The 16,714-nt window shown below is 36.5% G+C and overlaps 3 protein-coding genes across 5 annotated transcripts; 2 read left to right on the forward strand and 1 right to left on the reverse strand.

Moving 5' to 3' along the window:
• Positions 1-1,733: 1,733 nt before the first annotated feature.
• On the forward strand, positions 1,734-3,509 carry LOC129810276 (probable glutamate--tRNA ligase, mitochondrial). The gene is made up of 2 exons (XM_055860629.1): positions 1,734-1,966; positions 2,030-3,509. The coding sequence occupies exons 1-2, from the start codon at positions 1,849-1,851 to the stop codon at positions 3,439-3,441; spliced, it is 1,530 nt and encodes a 509-aa protein (XP_055716604.1). The 5' UTR covers positions 1,734-1,848; the 3' UTR covers positions 3,442-3,509.
• Positions 3,454-16,365, reverse strand: LOC129810277 (probable serine incorporator). Of its 3 annotated transcripts, none has more exons than XM_055860631.1 (6): positions 16,179-16,365; positions 15,345-15,888; positions 14,979-15,278; positions 6,872-7,045; positions 6,457-6,619; positions 3,454-3,893 (listed from the first exon to the last, which is right to left on the reverse strand). In XM_055860631.1, the coding sequence occupies exons 1-6, from the start codon at positions 16,212-16,214 to the stop codon at positions 3,752-3,754; spliced, it is 1,359 nt and encodes a 452-aa protein (XP_055716606.1). In that variant the 5' UTR covers positions 16,215-16,365; the 3' UTR covers positions 3,454-3,751. The 3 variants fall into 3 exon arrangements, with proteins under 3 accessions (XP_055716606.1, XP_055716607.1, XP_055716605.1); XM_055860632.1 differs by having other exon boundaries at positions 6,457-6,604; positions 16,179-16,355; XM_055860630.1 differs by having other exon boundaries at positions 6,457-6,628; positions 16,179-16,349.
• On the forward strand, positions 9,160-10,837 carry LOC129810285 (glycine receptor subunit alpha-2). Its single transcript, XM_055860654.1, has 5 exons — positions 9,160-9,341; positions 9,402-9,585; positions 9,659-9,968; positions 10,030-10,544; positions 10,612-10,837. Exons 1-5 carry the CDS (start codon positions 9,262-9,264, stop codon positions 10,762-10,764), a joined length of 1,242 nt encoding a protein of 413 aa, XP_055716629.1. The 5' UTR covers positions 9,160-9,261; the 3' UTR covers positions 10,765-10,837.
• Positions 16,366-16,714: the final 349 nt, after the last annotated feature.

A 16,714-nucleotide genomic window follows, 5' to 3' on the forward strand; every position in this document is an offset into this window, starting at 1 on the left:
TTTCGTAACTCAAAATTTAAGCTGAGTTTGGAAGTAATTTATTAATCAAACAGCTCCGTATAGAAAAAAAATCTTTAGCCAAGGGTTAGGTGTGAAACCACAAAAAAATATATAATTATAATATGGCAAATATGTTGGCAGATATGGAAAAAAAACCCTCAGACTTTAGTAGCCCTTATAAATCGTGACCTTTTATTACAGTAAGACACTAATAGAGAGCTATCTCTGATATCCAACACTATATGATATCCAGTCTTGTATCCGGTTGATATAGCTGCCAAACATTGACGGTTAATGTGATGAATTCATTTTTTTTTTTTACTAAACATGCAAGTTGTCCAGGTCCAGTGTGAATTAAAAGGCTATTTTCGTTTTATCAAAGTTTTTGTTAAATAATTCTGATACAAAATGATATATAAACACACCACGCAGACAATTCTGTTTTACGACGACAAACAATATATTGACACTCACACAGAATATAAAATCCTTTAATACAGTTCGCAAATTAATCTAAATGTCATTTTGTTTCCCAATCAGCTGGATTTCCGAGAGAGATTTGATGTGCATACAGTAGAGTAGAGTCTCGCTATAGTCCATCCATAGACACTTGAGTCGCATTATAGTCCATGTCATTTTTTTTTTATTATCAACGACTTTTAGTATAAAATTGCTCGACGACTTCCATTTTCTTTGCGATTGTGGTACTTGTCCTCGCTCTCTTCATTATGGATCACAATTATCACAACTACAGTGCCCGTTTTCTAATCCGGACAAGTTCTCAACGGATATATTTAAAATACTTTTGAGATTATGTATGCGTGCGTGTTCAGTAATGAAAATGAACTATCCTGTGATGTTTTTTGTTTAATAAATGAAGTATAATAACATAGACTTCTCCAATTATGTCTTTTTAATCTTCTTTAAAAGTTTTATTCTAATTCTACAAAAAAAAACTTGTATTATATTTTCGAGACGTTGAACAAATTCAAAAACTCCATCCGGATTACGAAGCGGATATCTGTCATATTGTCTCCCAATCATCCGGATTACAAAGCGTGCACTGTACTCATTAAAGTTTGCCAAAAATATTAAAATAATTATGACAACATGTCGCGTACTAAAAAACATAACCTAACTTAAAATCAGTGTTTTGAAATCAACGGTCGATAAATTGTGGACTATAGAGCGATGGCCTTTAGCGGGGCTCTACTCTATGCTTTATGCAGTTTGTTGTTTTTGTAATATTTTTATATTAATAAATTTTTATTAAAAATTATATAATGCAAAAATAGACAGATAAATCTGCACGCATTCAATCAAACCTTCAGGCGAAATGATACATTTTTCATTTTAAAAAATAAAATTGAAAACTAAATTGGCATCGGCTGCCACTAGGGTCCTTCCAAGTGCAAATATGTAAGGTTGTTTTTGTTACTGTATTAACAAAATTATTTTACAATTAATTATGTGAAATTACAACTTTATAGAGTTTACTTCTTAAATGACGAGTATGAGAAGAAACAAAAATAACTTAGGTCAATGACCGATCTATAAAAATAGCAAAGATGCCGACGGGAGAGAAAAAAATAGAATCATTCCAATCATTCCACTCAGGAAATTTATATAAATTTTTCGTGTTTAAAAATAAACCTTATAAGCGAAATTTGCGCGTATTTCGTATTCCACCTCCGCAGTCTAAATAAGACCACTTTATATTTGAAATGTAAACAAAACAATCATAAAAATCATAAACTTGTGAGGCCTTACCGAGGAATCTTAGTGCGTGCGGCGCAGAAGAAAAACATTGTGTGCGAATTTGTGAAAAATGGTAATTTGGAGTAGAAAATGACGATCCTGAAGAGTTTATTGCGAAGATCCTTCCTCCAGCCACCTTTTGCTCTCCATCTCAGATACTGTCACACGGTAGATGAGGTTCGGGTGAGATTTGCTCCAAGTCCGACAGGTTAGTTCAGAGGCTTTTCTGTTTTAGGGGATTCTTTGCTAAGAATAGCGTCCTATTTTGCAGGATTCCTTCACTTGGGTGGTCTTCGAACAGCCCTGTATAATTATCTCTTCGCCAAGGCGGGTAAGGGGAAGTTTATCGTGAGGATTGAAGATACTGATCAAACTCGCATTGTCGAGGGTGCAACTGAGAGACTGCTGAAGGATCTGGAATGGGCGGGGTTAAATCCAGACGAGAGCCCTTTAACTGACTCTCCGCATGGGCCATATGTCCAGAGTGAAAGACTCGATATTTATCATCGGGAAGTGAAGAAGCTGCTGGACAATGGTAGTGCGTACTACTGTTTCTGCTCTGAAAGGCGCCTGGAGTTGCTCCGGAAGGAGGCTCTGCGGGTGCGTCAGGTGCCCAAGTATGACAATCGATGTCGTCATCTCACTCCAGGTCAGATTGCAGAGAAACTAGCGGCGAAGGATACTTTCTGTATCCGGTTCAAACTGAAAGAGTTCCATGAGGCTTTCCGGGACCTCGTTTATGGAGATTTATCGTACAATGTGGCACTGAATGAGGGTGATCCTGTGATTGTCAAGTCCGATGGCTTTCCCACGTACCATTTTGCCAATGTCGTGGATGATCATCTTATGGAAATTACTCATGTCCTGCGAGGAGTTGAGTGGCAGGTTTCGACAACTAAGCATCTTCTGCTTTACAGAGCTTTTGGCTGGACACCGCCAACCTTTGCTCATCTTCCTCTCATCATGAATGCCGACGGATCGAAGCTGAGCAAGCGTCAGGGAGACATTCAGATGGACTACTACCGGAAGAAAGGAATTCTGCCTACAGCTCTTGTGAATTATATCATCCAGGCTGGAGGAGGATTCACGATTGATCCCTCGGAACGACTCAATATCTACCCACTTGAGGAACTTGTGCAGAAATTTGATATTTCTCGTGTGAATTCTCACTCCTCCCGATTGAATCCTGATCACTTGGGAGAGCTCAATCGTTTGGAAATCCAAAGAACCATCGCTGATCCTGGAAAATGTGATGAACTAGTGAGAAACCTTCGACAAATGATACAGCAGACCTATCCCAATCACAATCTTGATCTCAGTGATGAACACATCAAAACAGTGATCCAATGGGCATCTAATCGAATGACGAGCCTTGTGGAACTCGTGGAGGGAAAACTAGCCTTCCTCTGGATCATCCCTAAATTGCAGAAAGCCGAATTAACCCCAGAAATTCTAGATGAATTAGTAACTAAGCTGGAAAGTGAGAATTTCACCAAGGATAACCTCCAAAGTCTACTGAAGGACTTCTCCACGAAGAACAACCTGACATTCAGCAACTTCATGCGATCCCTGAGAACCATGTTAAGTGGCTTGAAGGATGGTCCTAGTGTAGCTGAAATGATGGAGATTCTGGGCAAAAAGAGCACGATCCAGCGCATTTTGGTGTTACGAAAGAAATCCTAATTAAAAACAATATTTACTACGGCTACTGTTGTATTTTATTTTAGAGACATTACACGAGATAAATTGAATGATTATCTTATTTTTGGGGATTAGGGCAGCTTATCCTTTGTCCTCTCAAAATACCTACATATTTATTCCAATATTCTTTGCCATCTGCGCTGCCTAAAATCACAATGAGGACTCTGATTCACCTAAACTACTCACTACTTACGCATCCGTTACTGAGATATTGAATAGAGAATATTAAATACACGAAGCATCCACTTAGAAAAATCTGATAAAACTTTGAGGAGGCAGAAGAATTGCCACTTTAGACACCAAAGTCCCGATCTGCGAGGACAATTGGTGCAACAAGACTCCAAGCATAGAGTCCGAGGCAGAGCCAGCATGAGATGATCTTAACCCACATAGATGCTGAATTGGCATTCATTGTCTCCAGGGAGGAATTTGGTCTGCAAAACATCCGGAAAAAATCCATTAAAATCACTCAAAAAAAAAACCAGTGATAAGCCTAGATCAGCTTATAGAGGTGCGATTCCTTCATTGCAAATTTGGATTGTGGCAAATTCGAACGATATTATTATACATAAATAATGCAAATTTCGTTTAATAATTCTTATGTTCAGCACACAAAAACTTTTGTTTATAAACAAGTTTTCAAAATTTCCAATGAGAGTGAATGAAAGGTAGATCTAGTCATCTCGCTCTCTCTCATGGAAAATCTTGAAAACATGTTTACAAACAAAAGTTATTGTGTGATGGGCATTAAACTCTATGTAACATATTATCGTTATTAATAAGGAAAATTGGATGAGAAATGTAAAAAAGTGTCTGAAAATCTTTAAAGTCGATTATCTCGGAAACTATGAGAGATAGAGGCCTCAAACTTTACGTCCATTTAGAGCCTCTTTCAGGCATGATATGTGCAAAATTTCACTTGAAAATTAAGAAAATTGGATGAGAAATGCATAAAAGTGTCTGAAAATCCTTAAAGTCGATTATCTCTTAAACCATGAAAGATAGAGGACTCAACTTCACATTCATTGAGAACCTCTGTCAGCGACCCAAGACAATCGCGCCCCGCGAAAATACACGAAAATCAGCGAAACAATTCGCGCTCCGTGAAAATCCGCGAAAAAATTCACGCCCCGTGAAAATCAGCGAAACAATTCGCGCCCCGTGAAAATCCGCGAAAAATTCGCGCCCTGCAAAAATCAGGGAAAAAAATCGTGCCCCGCGAAAATCATCGAAAAAAATCGTGCCCCGCGAAAATTCGCGAAAAAATACGGAACTCGCGAAACTCCGCGAAAAATTTCACGCCCTGCGAAAATCCGCGAAAAATTTCACGCCTCGCGAAAATTCGCGAAAAATTTCACGCCCCGCGAAAATCCGCGAAAAATTACGCAACCCGCGAAGATTTTCATGCCCCGCGAAAATCCGCGAAACAATTCGCGCCACGTGAAAATCCGTGAAAAATTCGCGCCCCGCGAAAATCCGCGAAAATTTTCACACCCCGCGAAAATCCGCGAAAAATTTCACGCTCCGCGAAAATCCGCAAAAAATTCACGCCCCGCGAAAATCTGCGAAAACATTACACGCCCCGCGAAAGTTCGCGAAAAAATTACACGCCCCACAAAAATCATCGAAAAATGTCACGCCGCGCGAAAATCCGCGAAAAATTACACGACCCGCGAAAATCCGCCGAGAAAATTCGCGCCTCGCGAAAATCCGCGAAAGACATCGCGGATCGTAAATTGTATATGACACCTTTCAAATCTTCCGGATATAGACTCACCATATAGAGAGGGAGAGAGAGAAAGGGAGAGTGAGAGAGTGCTATATATATGACAGACCTGTGCTCGTTAAAAGTCATGTAATATCGGAAATTTTGTGTCGATAATTTTAATGAAAATTACAGATAGCCATACTGGTAAGAAATTAAATACAAATATTACTTCAAATGGAAAGTTCTTAAATCGCGCGCAATTCAATTGTGAGAGAGAGATAGGGACACAAATAACTCACTTGACAAACATCTGGCGGCGCTGTGGTTGCAAAAAATCTCTGAAATGCGACAAAATATTTTCTTCTCTATTTTATCCTTATTAGCAGGTCGTGTCCCTTCTTGTAATATGTACTTTTGCATTCCTTATTAACCAAAATAATGTTGTACCAAAGGATTTTTCTCAAACCTATCCTGAATTTTGGGACAACTCAAAAAATATGAGTCTTCCAGCTCAAAATTTCATCCTAATGTTTTTGTTGTAATATCGACAATAATTTACAATTAACCCAAATAACTGTATTCAACTAAATTATTAAAAGGATTGTCTTGTAAAAATGACTTAACTCTAAGGAATTAAACAATTTTCACATAAAAAAACCTCTCATTTTCTCTACGTGAATTTTTGCGGCATTTCGAAGAATGTCAACAGGCACCACCAAATTCACTTCGGCTTTTCTTTTAGCTCAGGCCTGATATATGGGGAAATCTTGTCCGACGCCGCTTCTCCCGCTTTTTTCCCGCCTGACGGTAATAGCAAATTTTCTTAAAATTGAAATCTTTAAAGTGAAATATCTCGAGAACCGTTCGAAGAATGTCTTAGTTTTTTTTTAAATTGGTCTAAATTTTCTGGGCTACAAGATAAACATAAAAAATTCAAAATCGGATGCTTAGATTTCGAGATAAACTACAAAACGTGATTTTTAATCGGTTTAGAACCGGTTTTTCAAAAAATTAATAGTACAGAAATCGTCGTACGTGCGCGTAGATATATTTTGAAAAAAAATTTATGAAGATAATCTCTATCCAAACCAGAGATATTGCGTACTGCGGACGACCGGACGGCAGCCGGACCTGAAATTGCCGGCTTATGATTTTCGGCATCAGGGATGTTCAAAACATATACCCTGTGAATTTCAGCTCGATCAGAGCACTTTGAGAAAATCCGAGGATTACAATAGGTGTGATTAGAAGGAATCACACCTTTAAATTGCACAAAGCGAGATACTCACTGATACCAATTGGTAAGAGTCATCATAACATAGAGTGTAGCTGTTGCAAAAACAATATGAAACAGTGACCAGGAATATGCCACACCAGACTCCTCATTGTCCCACACCTTTCCATCATCCCCAGAGGCAGTTGTTGGTTTGCTGTCATCTTCAGTCAGAGTGGCTGTTAATACTAAATTTCATAAGAGGAAGGAAGAAACAGGAGGTGGGAGAGAAGAGAGAGAAAACATTTTTGGTCCATGGCACCAAAACTACCCCCAAAAAGCTCTAAATTTCCACCACAAATGCAGAAAAGATTTTGCTCAAATTATTAATTTTTTCCAATTTTAGTAAAGTCACAGGAGGAGGAAAAGTTAGTCCAGAATGTTATTAGTAACCCAAAAAAAAATTACTTGAAATGCAAAAAAAACCTTACCTTGCTTCTCAGGATCAGGATTAGCCACACGAGCCACCTGAGATGCTGATCGAAGAGATGAATAGAGCACGCAGAACAACCAAATCACCAGCCCAATAATACTAGTCTTATCGAATGTCACCTTATTGCTATGTTCACCCACAATTCCCAAGAAACCAGGATTGCAGACATGATCTGGAAGCAAGAAATTCACAAAATTTCCTAATTAACACCTTCTGAGACTACCCTACAACTAATTCACTTTGGACTTCCTCAAGTGTTCTGTACACTTTTTCAATATGGGGGCGGATATTTAAAGGGGATTAAATAGAGAGGGTTGTAATTGCAAAATTTAAAAACATGTAAAAAAAAAAAGGGGTGGCAAAGCGACCCAAGCTTTGCGAAATGCTCGAACTCGTAACTTAGATGCTATAAAAGTACTATCGTATCTATCGCATCATTTACCGTTTACCGGTTCTCAACCGATTTGAACCAATTCACAAATCTCTCAAAAGATCCCCCAAAATAGTTTTAAAAGTAATAGGATTAATTTTCAAATAAATTTTTTTTATCGGTTATGAACCAATTCATTACCGATTCAAAACCGATTGGAACCTGTTCAGTTTTATAGGAAATTCCAAGACCTTTCCAACGACCCCAAACATGACCCCATTCGCTTGATAAATCCGCTCTCTAGTGTGTTTTTAACCTTTGATCTTGAAAAACCGTTATTAGGAATGATTCAACGGTATTTTCGTATATGGACGAAATGTTCGCCTGAATAATCTATAAAACATATCCAAAAATGAAAAAAATCGCACAACTCTACGGAGAGAGCAGTATATAGGGGAATGTGGGCATGGTTCGCACAGAGTGAACCTTCAAACAACGCAAATTTTCTCTTTGTTTGCATATAGCACTTGGTTTATACACCACTTTGTAAGGAAAATTGGCTCTGCTGTGTAGGCGCCATAAAAGATTTCGAATCGAATCCAGCTAGATTTACTATACTGAATTCCACAGGATTTCTTGCTCTCAATTCTTTTCGTTTGTTTTAATGCCTAGTACCGATTCAGGATTAGCTGAATCGGCTTATGCTGAGGTCTGCACAGGCCCTTACATGGGTTTCAATGAGGAGTTTTTAGCCTAGTTCTTCAAGCTCTCGAAATTTTTTAAAACAAGCAATAGTAATGATTTTACTAAGGCTTAATGAATAATTTGCTCTTAATATTTATGTGAGAATGATTTTGGGATGATTTCACTGAAAATGTAGTACCCGATCAGTAGAACAAATAATAGAGTTCTGTTCAATTTGTCGAAAAGAGAAGACTTTTTCACTCATATTACATTTTATGAATTAAAACCGTTGCTCTTATTTAAAAGAAGAGTTTTCTCTCAATATCTCCCTTTACCATAATCTTACATTTATTACTAAATCGAAATTGTCCGAATATGCTTACCTGATAGAAAAAATAGGGAAGTTAGACCATATGGCTAAAACCTAAGTCTGAAGACCATTCTAAAGCGGTCTTCAGACTAATGGCTTAGGTCAGTTCCCAAAGATCTAGATTTTCTAAACAACAAGCTATTGCAGTAATCTTTCAATCTATATTAAATTAATTACTATAAATGTGCAATAATATTCAGTAAAAAATTTCATTAAAATATTGTGAATTCTGAAATTACAGCAGTTATGCCATATAAGTCTACCTAGAATTATAATATTCCGAGAGATATATTGTCCCTCGGTTCGAGTTCTATAACTAGTGAAAATTTAGTGGTCGTCCGATGTCCGTGTAATGAGATATTAAACTTTTTCGATATAAATTTAAACGGGCAGCATAAGAAATTAATAACTTCAAATGGGTCTCCTGAAAAGTTGTCATTCTGAAATAGAATAGTAAGGAATGGAACCGTCGATATAAGCGTAAGCGAAATATGCCTAATCCTAATCTTTCTCCCATCTCTACCCATCAATTTTAAAACCGTTTTCGAAATATCGAGAAAACTAGCCTCGTGATTTTTTTTATTTTAATTTTTGAAATCACTAAGACGGTCTTCAAATTAGAGTTTTAACCTCGATCACGAAGATTTCCAAATTCTATCTAACAAGCAGGTGCACTGAATTTGTCTGTTTCATTAAAAAATAATTATTAATAATTTTATTCCAGCTTTCTACTTAATAAAATAATGATCAAGAATCAGGAAGGTATTTTTCATTTAGGAATTTTCAACCTGCAGCATTAAAAACCTTCTTTTAAATCGATAAATCGATTTTCAAGAAGCCATTTCAAATTCTAACAAGAAAATTCAATGGCTTCAAATGCCTTTACATTGCGATTTTGTGCCAGTTACCTTTCTGACTTCCACGAAAAAAATCAAAGAATTCATATTGTCCGTCCTATTGGAAAATGATTTCTGCGTGTTCCCTTATTAGAAGTATTCTTGTGACCAGTGTAATAAATTCAATACTTGCATCACATCTTTTTCGGTAATTATTCAAAAACTAGAGAATATTGCATGGTTAATAGGGCCTTATTCGTCTGAACAGAAACAATACGGAAAGTGCAGAATTGGTATCGAATTACGAATCAAGTCTCTCACTTCCGGATATTCTGCCCGTGAGATTAAAGCAATACGACAAGAATCGTGCACCTAAACTTCTAGGACAACCCACTGTTGTCTATTTTCACGTCACTGTTCTTTCGCTGGATTCGATTAATGAGGAATCGATGGTAAATAGATATTTTGTCATTTTGAAAGAAAGAACAAAAAATGTTCATGAAATTTTTGGCTTTTTCTTTGGAGACATACGTCACTGATATTTTCCTGGCTCAGAGCTGGCGAGATCCTAGACTGAGATTACCGGAGAATATGAGTGAAGAGTATAGGATTTTGGATGTTGACTGGCTGCAGAGCATTTGGCGTCCGGATTGTTTCTTCAAGAACGCCAAGAAAGTCACTTTCCATGAAATGAGCATTCCTAATCACTACCTCTGGCTTTATCATGACAAAACGCTCCTCTATATGTCTAAACTCACACTAGTCCTCTCCTGTGCCATGAAATTCGAATCTTATCCCCATGATACCCAAATATGCTCCATGATGATCGAGAGTTGTGAGTATACCCTAAGACTTAATTACAATTTCAACGCTCTCTATAATAATATTCTTTTCAGTGTCTCACACAGTTCAAGATTTAGTGTTCATCTGGAACATGACTGATCCACTTGTAGTCAACTCAGAGATTGAACTACCTCAGCTGGACATTGCCAAAAACTACACAACAGACTGCACCATTGAGTATTCCACGGGGAACTTTACGTGCCTGGCTGTTGTCTTTAATTTACGTCGTAGACTTGGATATCATCTCTTTCACACCTACATCCCATCCGCTCTAATTGTAGTCATGTCCTGGATTTCCTTCTGGATCAAACCCGAAGCAATCCCTGCCCGTGTGACCTTAGGAGTCACAAGTCTCTTGACCCTAGCCACACAAAATACCCAATCCCAGCAATCTCTCCCCCCTGTATCCTATGTCAAAGCCATTGACGTATGGATGTCTTCCTGTTCAGTCTTTGTCTTCCTATCTCTCATGCAATTTGCTGTAGTAAACAATTACATGGGCCCTATTGCCACAAAAGCCATGAAAGGCTACTCCGATGAGGACTTAACAGACGTTGACGAATACAAGGTACTTCCATTACAATTTCTTCCAAAGCCCGTAAAATCTACCGATTTTTTAATTTTGTTTTTATCAGAATGGAAAACCTAGACCCAGTGTAAGCCTTCCTCAATATGAAACCTTCTGCTACGGCCGAGAAACTGCCATCTACATTGACAAATTTTCAAGATTCTTCTTCCCCTTTTGCTTCTGCATCTTGAACATTGTCTACTGGTCTACGTTTATGTAGGATTACTTCTTTAAAATTCTAAATATTTTAAATTTAGAAGTAAAATATTTCAATAAAATACTAGAAAGCCAAAGGAGTTTCCATTTTTTTACTGGGTCGATTTGGGAGTCACTTCTAAACCTAGGATCTACTGAACCACAAACGGTTTACTTTATCGTTTTAGTTACCCTTGCTTAAAAGACAACTAAGGGCAAGTCTAATAACGGGTGTCCAAGATCAAAGGGTAAAAAACTCCAAAAAGCGGTCTAGAAGGAGTAGTTCGTAATAGATTTGGCCAAGTGTGGATTTGTATAGGAATAGTCTTTGAATCCCTGACAAATTTAACCGGTTTCAAACAATTTGAAACCGATTATCTAATTTTATTCTAAATTCGATTTTTAGGTATTTTTGGCAAATTTTGAAGTCTTCTATGATTCGATTTCAAGCGATTGTGAACCAATAAAACTGGAAAAAAAAGTTTTGTGAAATGTTCGAACTTGTAAACACTTTCTCTTAATAAATTACATATTTTCATTTTACAAAAAATCACATTTACTTATCATTTATACGAACAATATGGACTATGACTATATTTACTTAAAGAGATTTTAATAAGCTAACATTTTTTTTAAATACGAAAATTCTTTTGAATGACTTATATACAGTAGAGTCTCGCTATAGGCCATCGCTCTATAGTCCACAATTTATCGACCGTTGATTTCAAAACACTGATTTTAAGTTAGTTTATTGTTTTTTAGTATGCGACATGCATAATTATTTTAATATTTTTGGCAAACTTTATTAAGTAGTTGTGATATTTGTGATCCACAATGAAGAGAGCAAGGACAAGTACCACAATCGCAAAGAAAGTGGAAGCCGTAGAGCAATTTCAATACTAAAAATCGTTGATAATTTTAAAAAATTACATGGACTATAGTGCGACCCAAGTCTCAAATTTGAAACCAAATATGGACTATAGCGAGACTCTACTGTAATAAAATATACTTTCTCAATGTGAAAAAGTTCAAAAAAAACCGTAAAGAGTTTATTTTACGATCAATGTGGCCAAGTTTGTGTTCATTGGAAAGGTATTTGAATCCCTAACAAGTTTGAATCGGTTCAACCATTTTTTCGAGGATTTACCTCGCTTTGGGGACTTTCATATATACCGCTATTCAAGTGAAATCATCTTCCCCACAATCAATAAAATTAGAGGATAATTATTGTTCTTATTTTTTAAAACTCTAATTTAAACTGTAACTTCTAGGATATAGGGGAGACTAGGGCAAAATTTGACAAAACGGAGTTTTTTATTTTTCACAAGCTATCAGAGAATATGAATGATTTCTATTGAGCATACAGTAGATTCTCGCTCAATCGGCTCATTTTCAATCGGGCAAAAAAATTTGGTTGACAATTTTCATGTTTGATTTTCAAGCAAATTTGCCCAAATTCACTGTAGTTCCTCTTATTTTATCGTGATTCTTTATAATTGAGTCCTTTTTGTACAATTTACAATGACTTTGACGCCCAAATCTCTCAACAATTTGAATGACATTTTGTCCTATGTGCCCGATTGAGAGAGAGTCTACTGTATTCTTATATGAAATTTACCGCTCTACAATTTTGCTGAAGTTATTTTCCTCTGACTTGAAAAGTAAATACACTTTCAGAGTCATTTTACTAAAGATGATTTTGCGGAAATTTTCAAAATTGCTGGGGCAAATTTTGTCGGGCATGGGATATTTTTTGTCATTTTCCTTCGCTTTTTTACGAGTTCTCGTAAATAAAAGAAATATTCAATTGAAATATTTTGATAGGAAATTTATTCCTTTATAACTTTATCCAGATCATTTTTTATTATCTAAACGAGAAATATGCTTTACAAGTCATTTTCCAAACGCTGTTTCTGGCAAAAAAAATTCTCTTCGTCGGCTTAGAAATGGCAAAAGGGATAATTGGGCGTTGATTTTAAATAAAACTAATACTTCTGGAGAAAAATCAGTTTGGAAAATTCACAAACGAAAAACAAATTCGTGTTCAGCAGATCTAAGTTATTCAGCAAATACACACTAATGCAAAAATTTTCGAAAGTAGCTCGATGAAAATTGATATCTCTTGAAGGGAAAATATTTTAAAAACAGGGCTCAAAATTTCAATATTTTTTATTTTCTATATTCCTTGCTCGAAGCCCTTAAAACCTTTGACGTTTATTGTGGTTCATGAAGACATTCTATGATAAAAATTTGAAGTCTCGGTCTCTTTTCTTTTGGAAGATATTGAATTTTTAAATTTTTAATTTGAAAAATTTTACCCCAGTCGCCACTAGGTATAAGGTTGTATTTCGGTTTATCATTGTTACTTCATGAACTCAACATTATCTCCAACATTTCAGTCGATTTCTGAGAAATGGCATCATGCTGTTTGACCGTCTGTGCGTCTGTGCATCTGTTCGTCCGGCCTTTACCGCACTTACGGCGTTATCACATTCGCACATTAAAATTTTAATGTGATTCACATTAATTGTCACTTGTGAGCGTCCAAATATGTTATTGGTGTCTTTGAGTCACTTAATATTTGGGGTTTTTCTATTTATTGATAAAAAAAAAGTGGACTTGGCCTGCAAAAATAAGTTTAAATTTACCTAAAGCATAAATATTTTTCACATTAAAAAATTAAAGAGAAAATCGCATTAATTTTTCGCATTAATGCTATAAATCAATTTATATCAAATTTTGCGGGCCAAGTCTACCCTTTTATCAACAAATAGATCAAATTTTGAATATAAAATGATCCAAACACACAAATTACACATTTGGACTCTCACCAGCGACAATTAATGTGAATCATATTAAAATTTTAATGTGCAAGTGTGATAACACAGTTACAGCCCAAACCGTTAGAGAAAGAGACTTAGGACCTTCGAGGACCCCCCATAAATGAGTCATTCCTAAAGAGAATTTTTCAAGGCCAAATGTTAAAAAGGCTCTAGAGAATGTATTTCTTATCCGAATGATATGACGTTTGGACCCGTTAGAAAGGTCTTAGAATTCTTGATAAGCCTGAACCAATTCCAATCGGTTATGAACCGGTTCATTACCGATAATTCATTTTATCCGAAATTGAATTATATTACTCCTAAGGTATTTTGGCCAATGTTTTGAGTGATTTATACAGTCGACTCTCTCTCAATCGGGCATATCGGGCAAATTGTCGTCTAAATTATCGATAAACAATCGAATCGTCATAGTCATTGTAAATTCCACAAAAAGCCCTCAATTAATAAAGAATCATTATAAAATAAGAGGAAGTACAGCGAATTTGATCAAATTGGATTCACTATTAAACGTGAAAATTGTCAAAAAATTTGTCGGCTCGATTGAAGAAGAGCGGATTGAACGAGAGTCTACTGTAAATCGGTTCAAATCGGTTGAGAACCGGTACACGGTAAATGATGCAAAAATATTTTTAAGGTTGACGACGTATATCGAGTGGACACGCGTTCTTATACTTGTGAAACAAACACTTCAGAGTTGAAATTGCCCCATTCTCTCCTACCACCAAAATTCTCACAATCGAATTAACATGCATTTCAAGATCACTTGGTAGAGAATTTTAGCTGCCGTACCTAAGCCTATCTGGACTTATCAATATCTTCTGACCTAATTCCGAATTATTTATTATTGTCTTTTAATAAATTGCGTAATTTTCTTTACAGACATTTTAATTTTTCATCGTTCTTAACAATTCGTGACAGCTATTAGCAGAATAGTACAGGATAACTTCTATAGCGAGTAATGCTTTTTCTTCTGGGAATTATTTCAGTAATTTTTTATGTCTTAGAGAGTTTATTTTCTTTTAGAATTCTACATAAGTAAGGAAATGTAAAATATTACGAAGAATTCTTGAGTGTACGATTTGCAGTGTTACCGTGGTTTTTATCTTTGCATATTTGAAAGAAAAAATTCAGGTGTGATTCTTATCCCATTAACTGTCTACTTTCCACAAAATATTCTTAACATTTATTCTTTTATTAATGTATTTTTGACAAGTCTACGGTTTAAAAAAGGTTTTAGTCTGATTACATTAGATTTTCTTTCCGATAACTGAGAATATTATTAATAAACGAAATTTATTTTTATCATTGATAATAATAATAAATTCAATTCCTTTTTCGATCAAAAAAAGATGTCCGGAAATGGGATTAGGGAATTAAAGAATTTTGACTGACTTACCGGGATTATTAGCAACAGCAGACCAAGTAAGGTAGACAGTATAGAGTGTAACCATGGCACTCTGAAGCAGTCCAGACTTTGGCAGTCTCTCCTGTACAGCAGGAAGTACAGACATCACGCTGACGATGACGCAGAGAATCAAGTTGATGGAAATGAAAAATTTGTTGAGGGCGCAATCGTTCGAAACCGTGTAGTAAATGTACAGCATGACAATTCCCGTGATGCCCAGGATGTACTGAAGCCCCGTGGCTGTGAGAAGAGCGCAGTACCATCCGCGAGACTCATTCTCTTCGTAATTTGCTGAAGAGATTTTGCATTGAGAAGCTTTCTCCTGGACCGAACAATTTGGAAGATTTTGATACTTACAGACCCATGTTTCTGCCCAAGTGTGAGCAAAGTCTACAATAAGCACGAGTTGGACGAGGATGAAGGCCAATCCTCCGATCAGCCCTATCCACATCCACGTGTAGCCAAAAGAACCTTCCGGTATGAAGAAGGCTCCAATGGTGATGCCAATAACAATGAGGAACTTCAGACCCCAGAATCCATTCTGGATGGGTGCACGTGGGTCATTGGAAGACCTCACGCCCACCATCATCACTGCCATGAGAATGAAGAAGCACACGAGGGCGAAGCAGATCCGATAGACTGCCAGGTAGCCAACAGCTGAGCTACAATCAATCGAGGAATAGGCTGATGGTAGTACGAGAGATGTCGTGGAAGTAGAATTGGCGCAAAACGGCACCTTTCTCAGGGTGTCTTGTAGTCCGGGAGCGAGAGCAATGGCTCCCAGGATGGCCCCAAAGAGAAGCATTAAGGCGTACATGAGCCGAGATGATGTAGAATTCTTACAGGATGGACAGGCATTGCAGCAGAGAGAAACTGCTGTACCCGTACAGCAGCAAGCCATCTAGAAAAATTAACAAAATCAGTGTGCAGTAAAGTATTTTGGCCTTTCATTTTGCAAAGTAAACAAGAAGAGATTTCTCTCTTGCCCATTGTCTTTGAGATTATGAATCACCACGGTGATTTCCCATTCCCAATAGGCTGGGTTCATCAGTGTACCCAAGATAATTGAATTAGATATAAAAATTGGAGAATGTGGAGAGGGAATTGAAGGATTTTGTGAAAAAGCAAATAGGAATGGAGTGGGAAAATTGCGTCTTTCTTTGCAAATTTAATTTTCCACCAAATTCTCACCTGGGCTGCTGAACACAATCCAAGTACTGCTCCCATACTATTTCTTTATGCTTTTATCAACACTTTTCACTATATTGCACTAATAATCTTTAAAAACTTTCAAGAAAACTCTCAGACGAATTTCCTTCCTTTGTGAAAACAAAAATCGCTTAGTTTTGACAGTTGCGTTGCGAGTGCGATGTTGGATAAAATTATGTCGTGTAGAAAAATATTTGATTACACACAATTTTATACACCAGAATAGAAGTTTTCTATAAAAATACAGTGCCCGCTTCGTTATTCGGATGATTGCGAGACAATATAACAGATGTCCGCTTCGTAATCCGGATGGATTTTTTGAATTTGTTCAACGTCTCTAAAATATAATACAAGACTTTTTTGTAGAATTAGAATAAAAGTTTTAAAGATGATTAAAACGACATAAATAGAAAATTCTGTGCTATTATACTTCATTTATTAAACAAAAACATCACTCACTCAGGATTCATTGCTGAATAGACATGCGTACATGACTTCCAAATTATTTCAATTGTAAC

This window comes from Phlebotomus papatasi, chromosome 1, assembly GCF_024763615.1.
Source record: "Phlebotomus papatasi isolate M1 chromosome 1, Ppap_2.1, whole genome shotgun sequence".
Classification (NCBI taxonomy): domain Eukaryota; kingdom Metazoa; phylum Arthropoda; class Insecta; order Diptera; family Psychodidae; genus Phlebotomus; species Phlebotomus papatasi.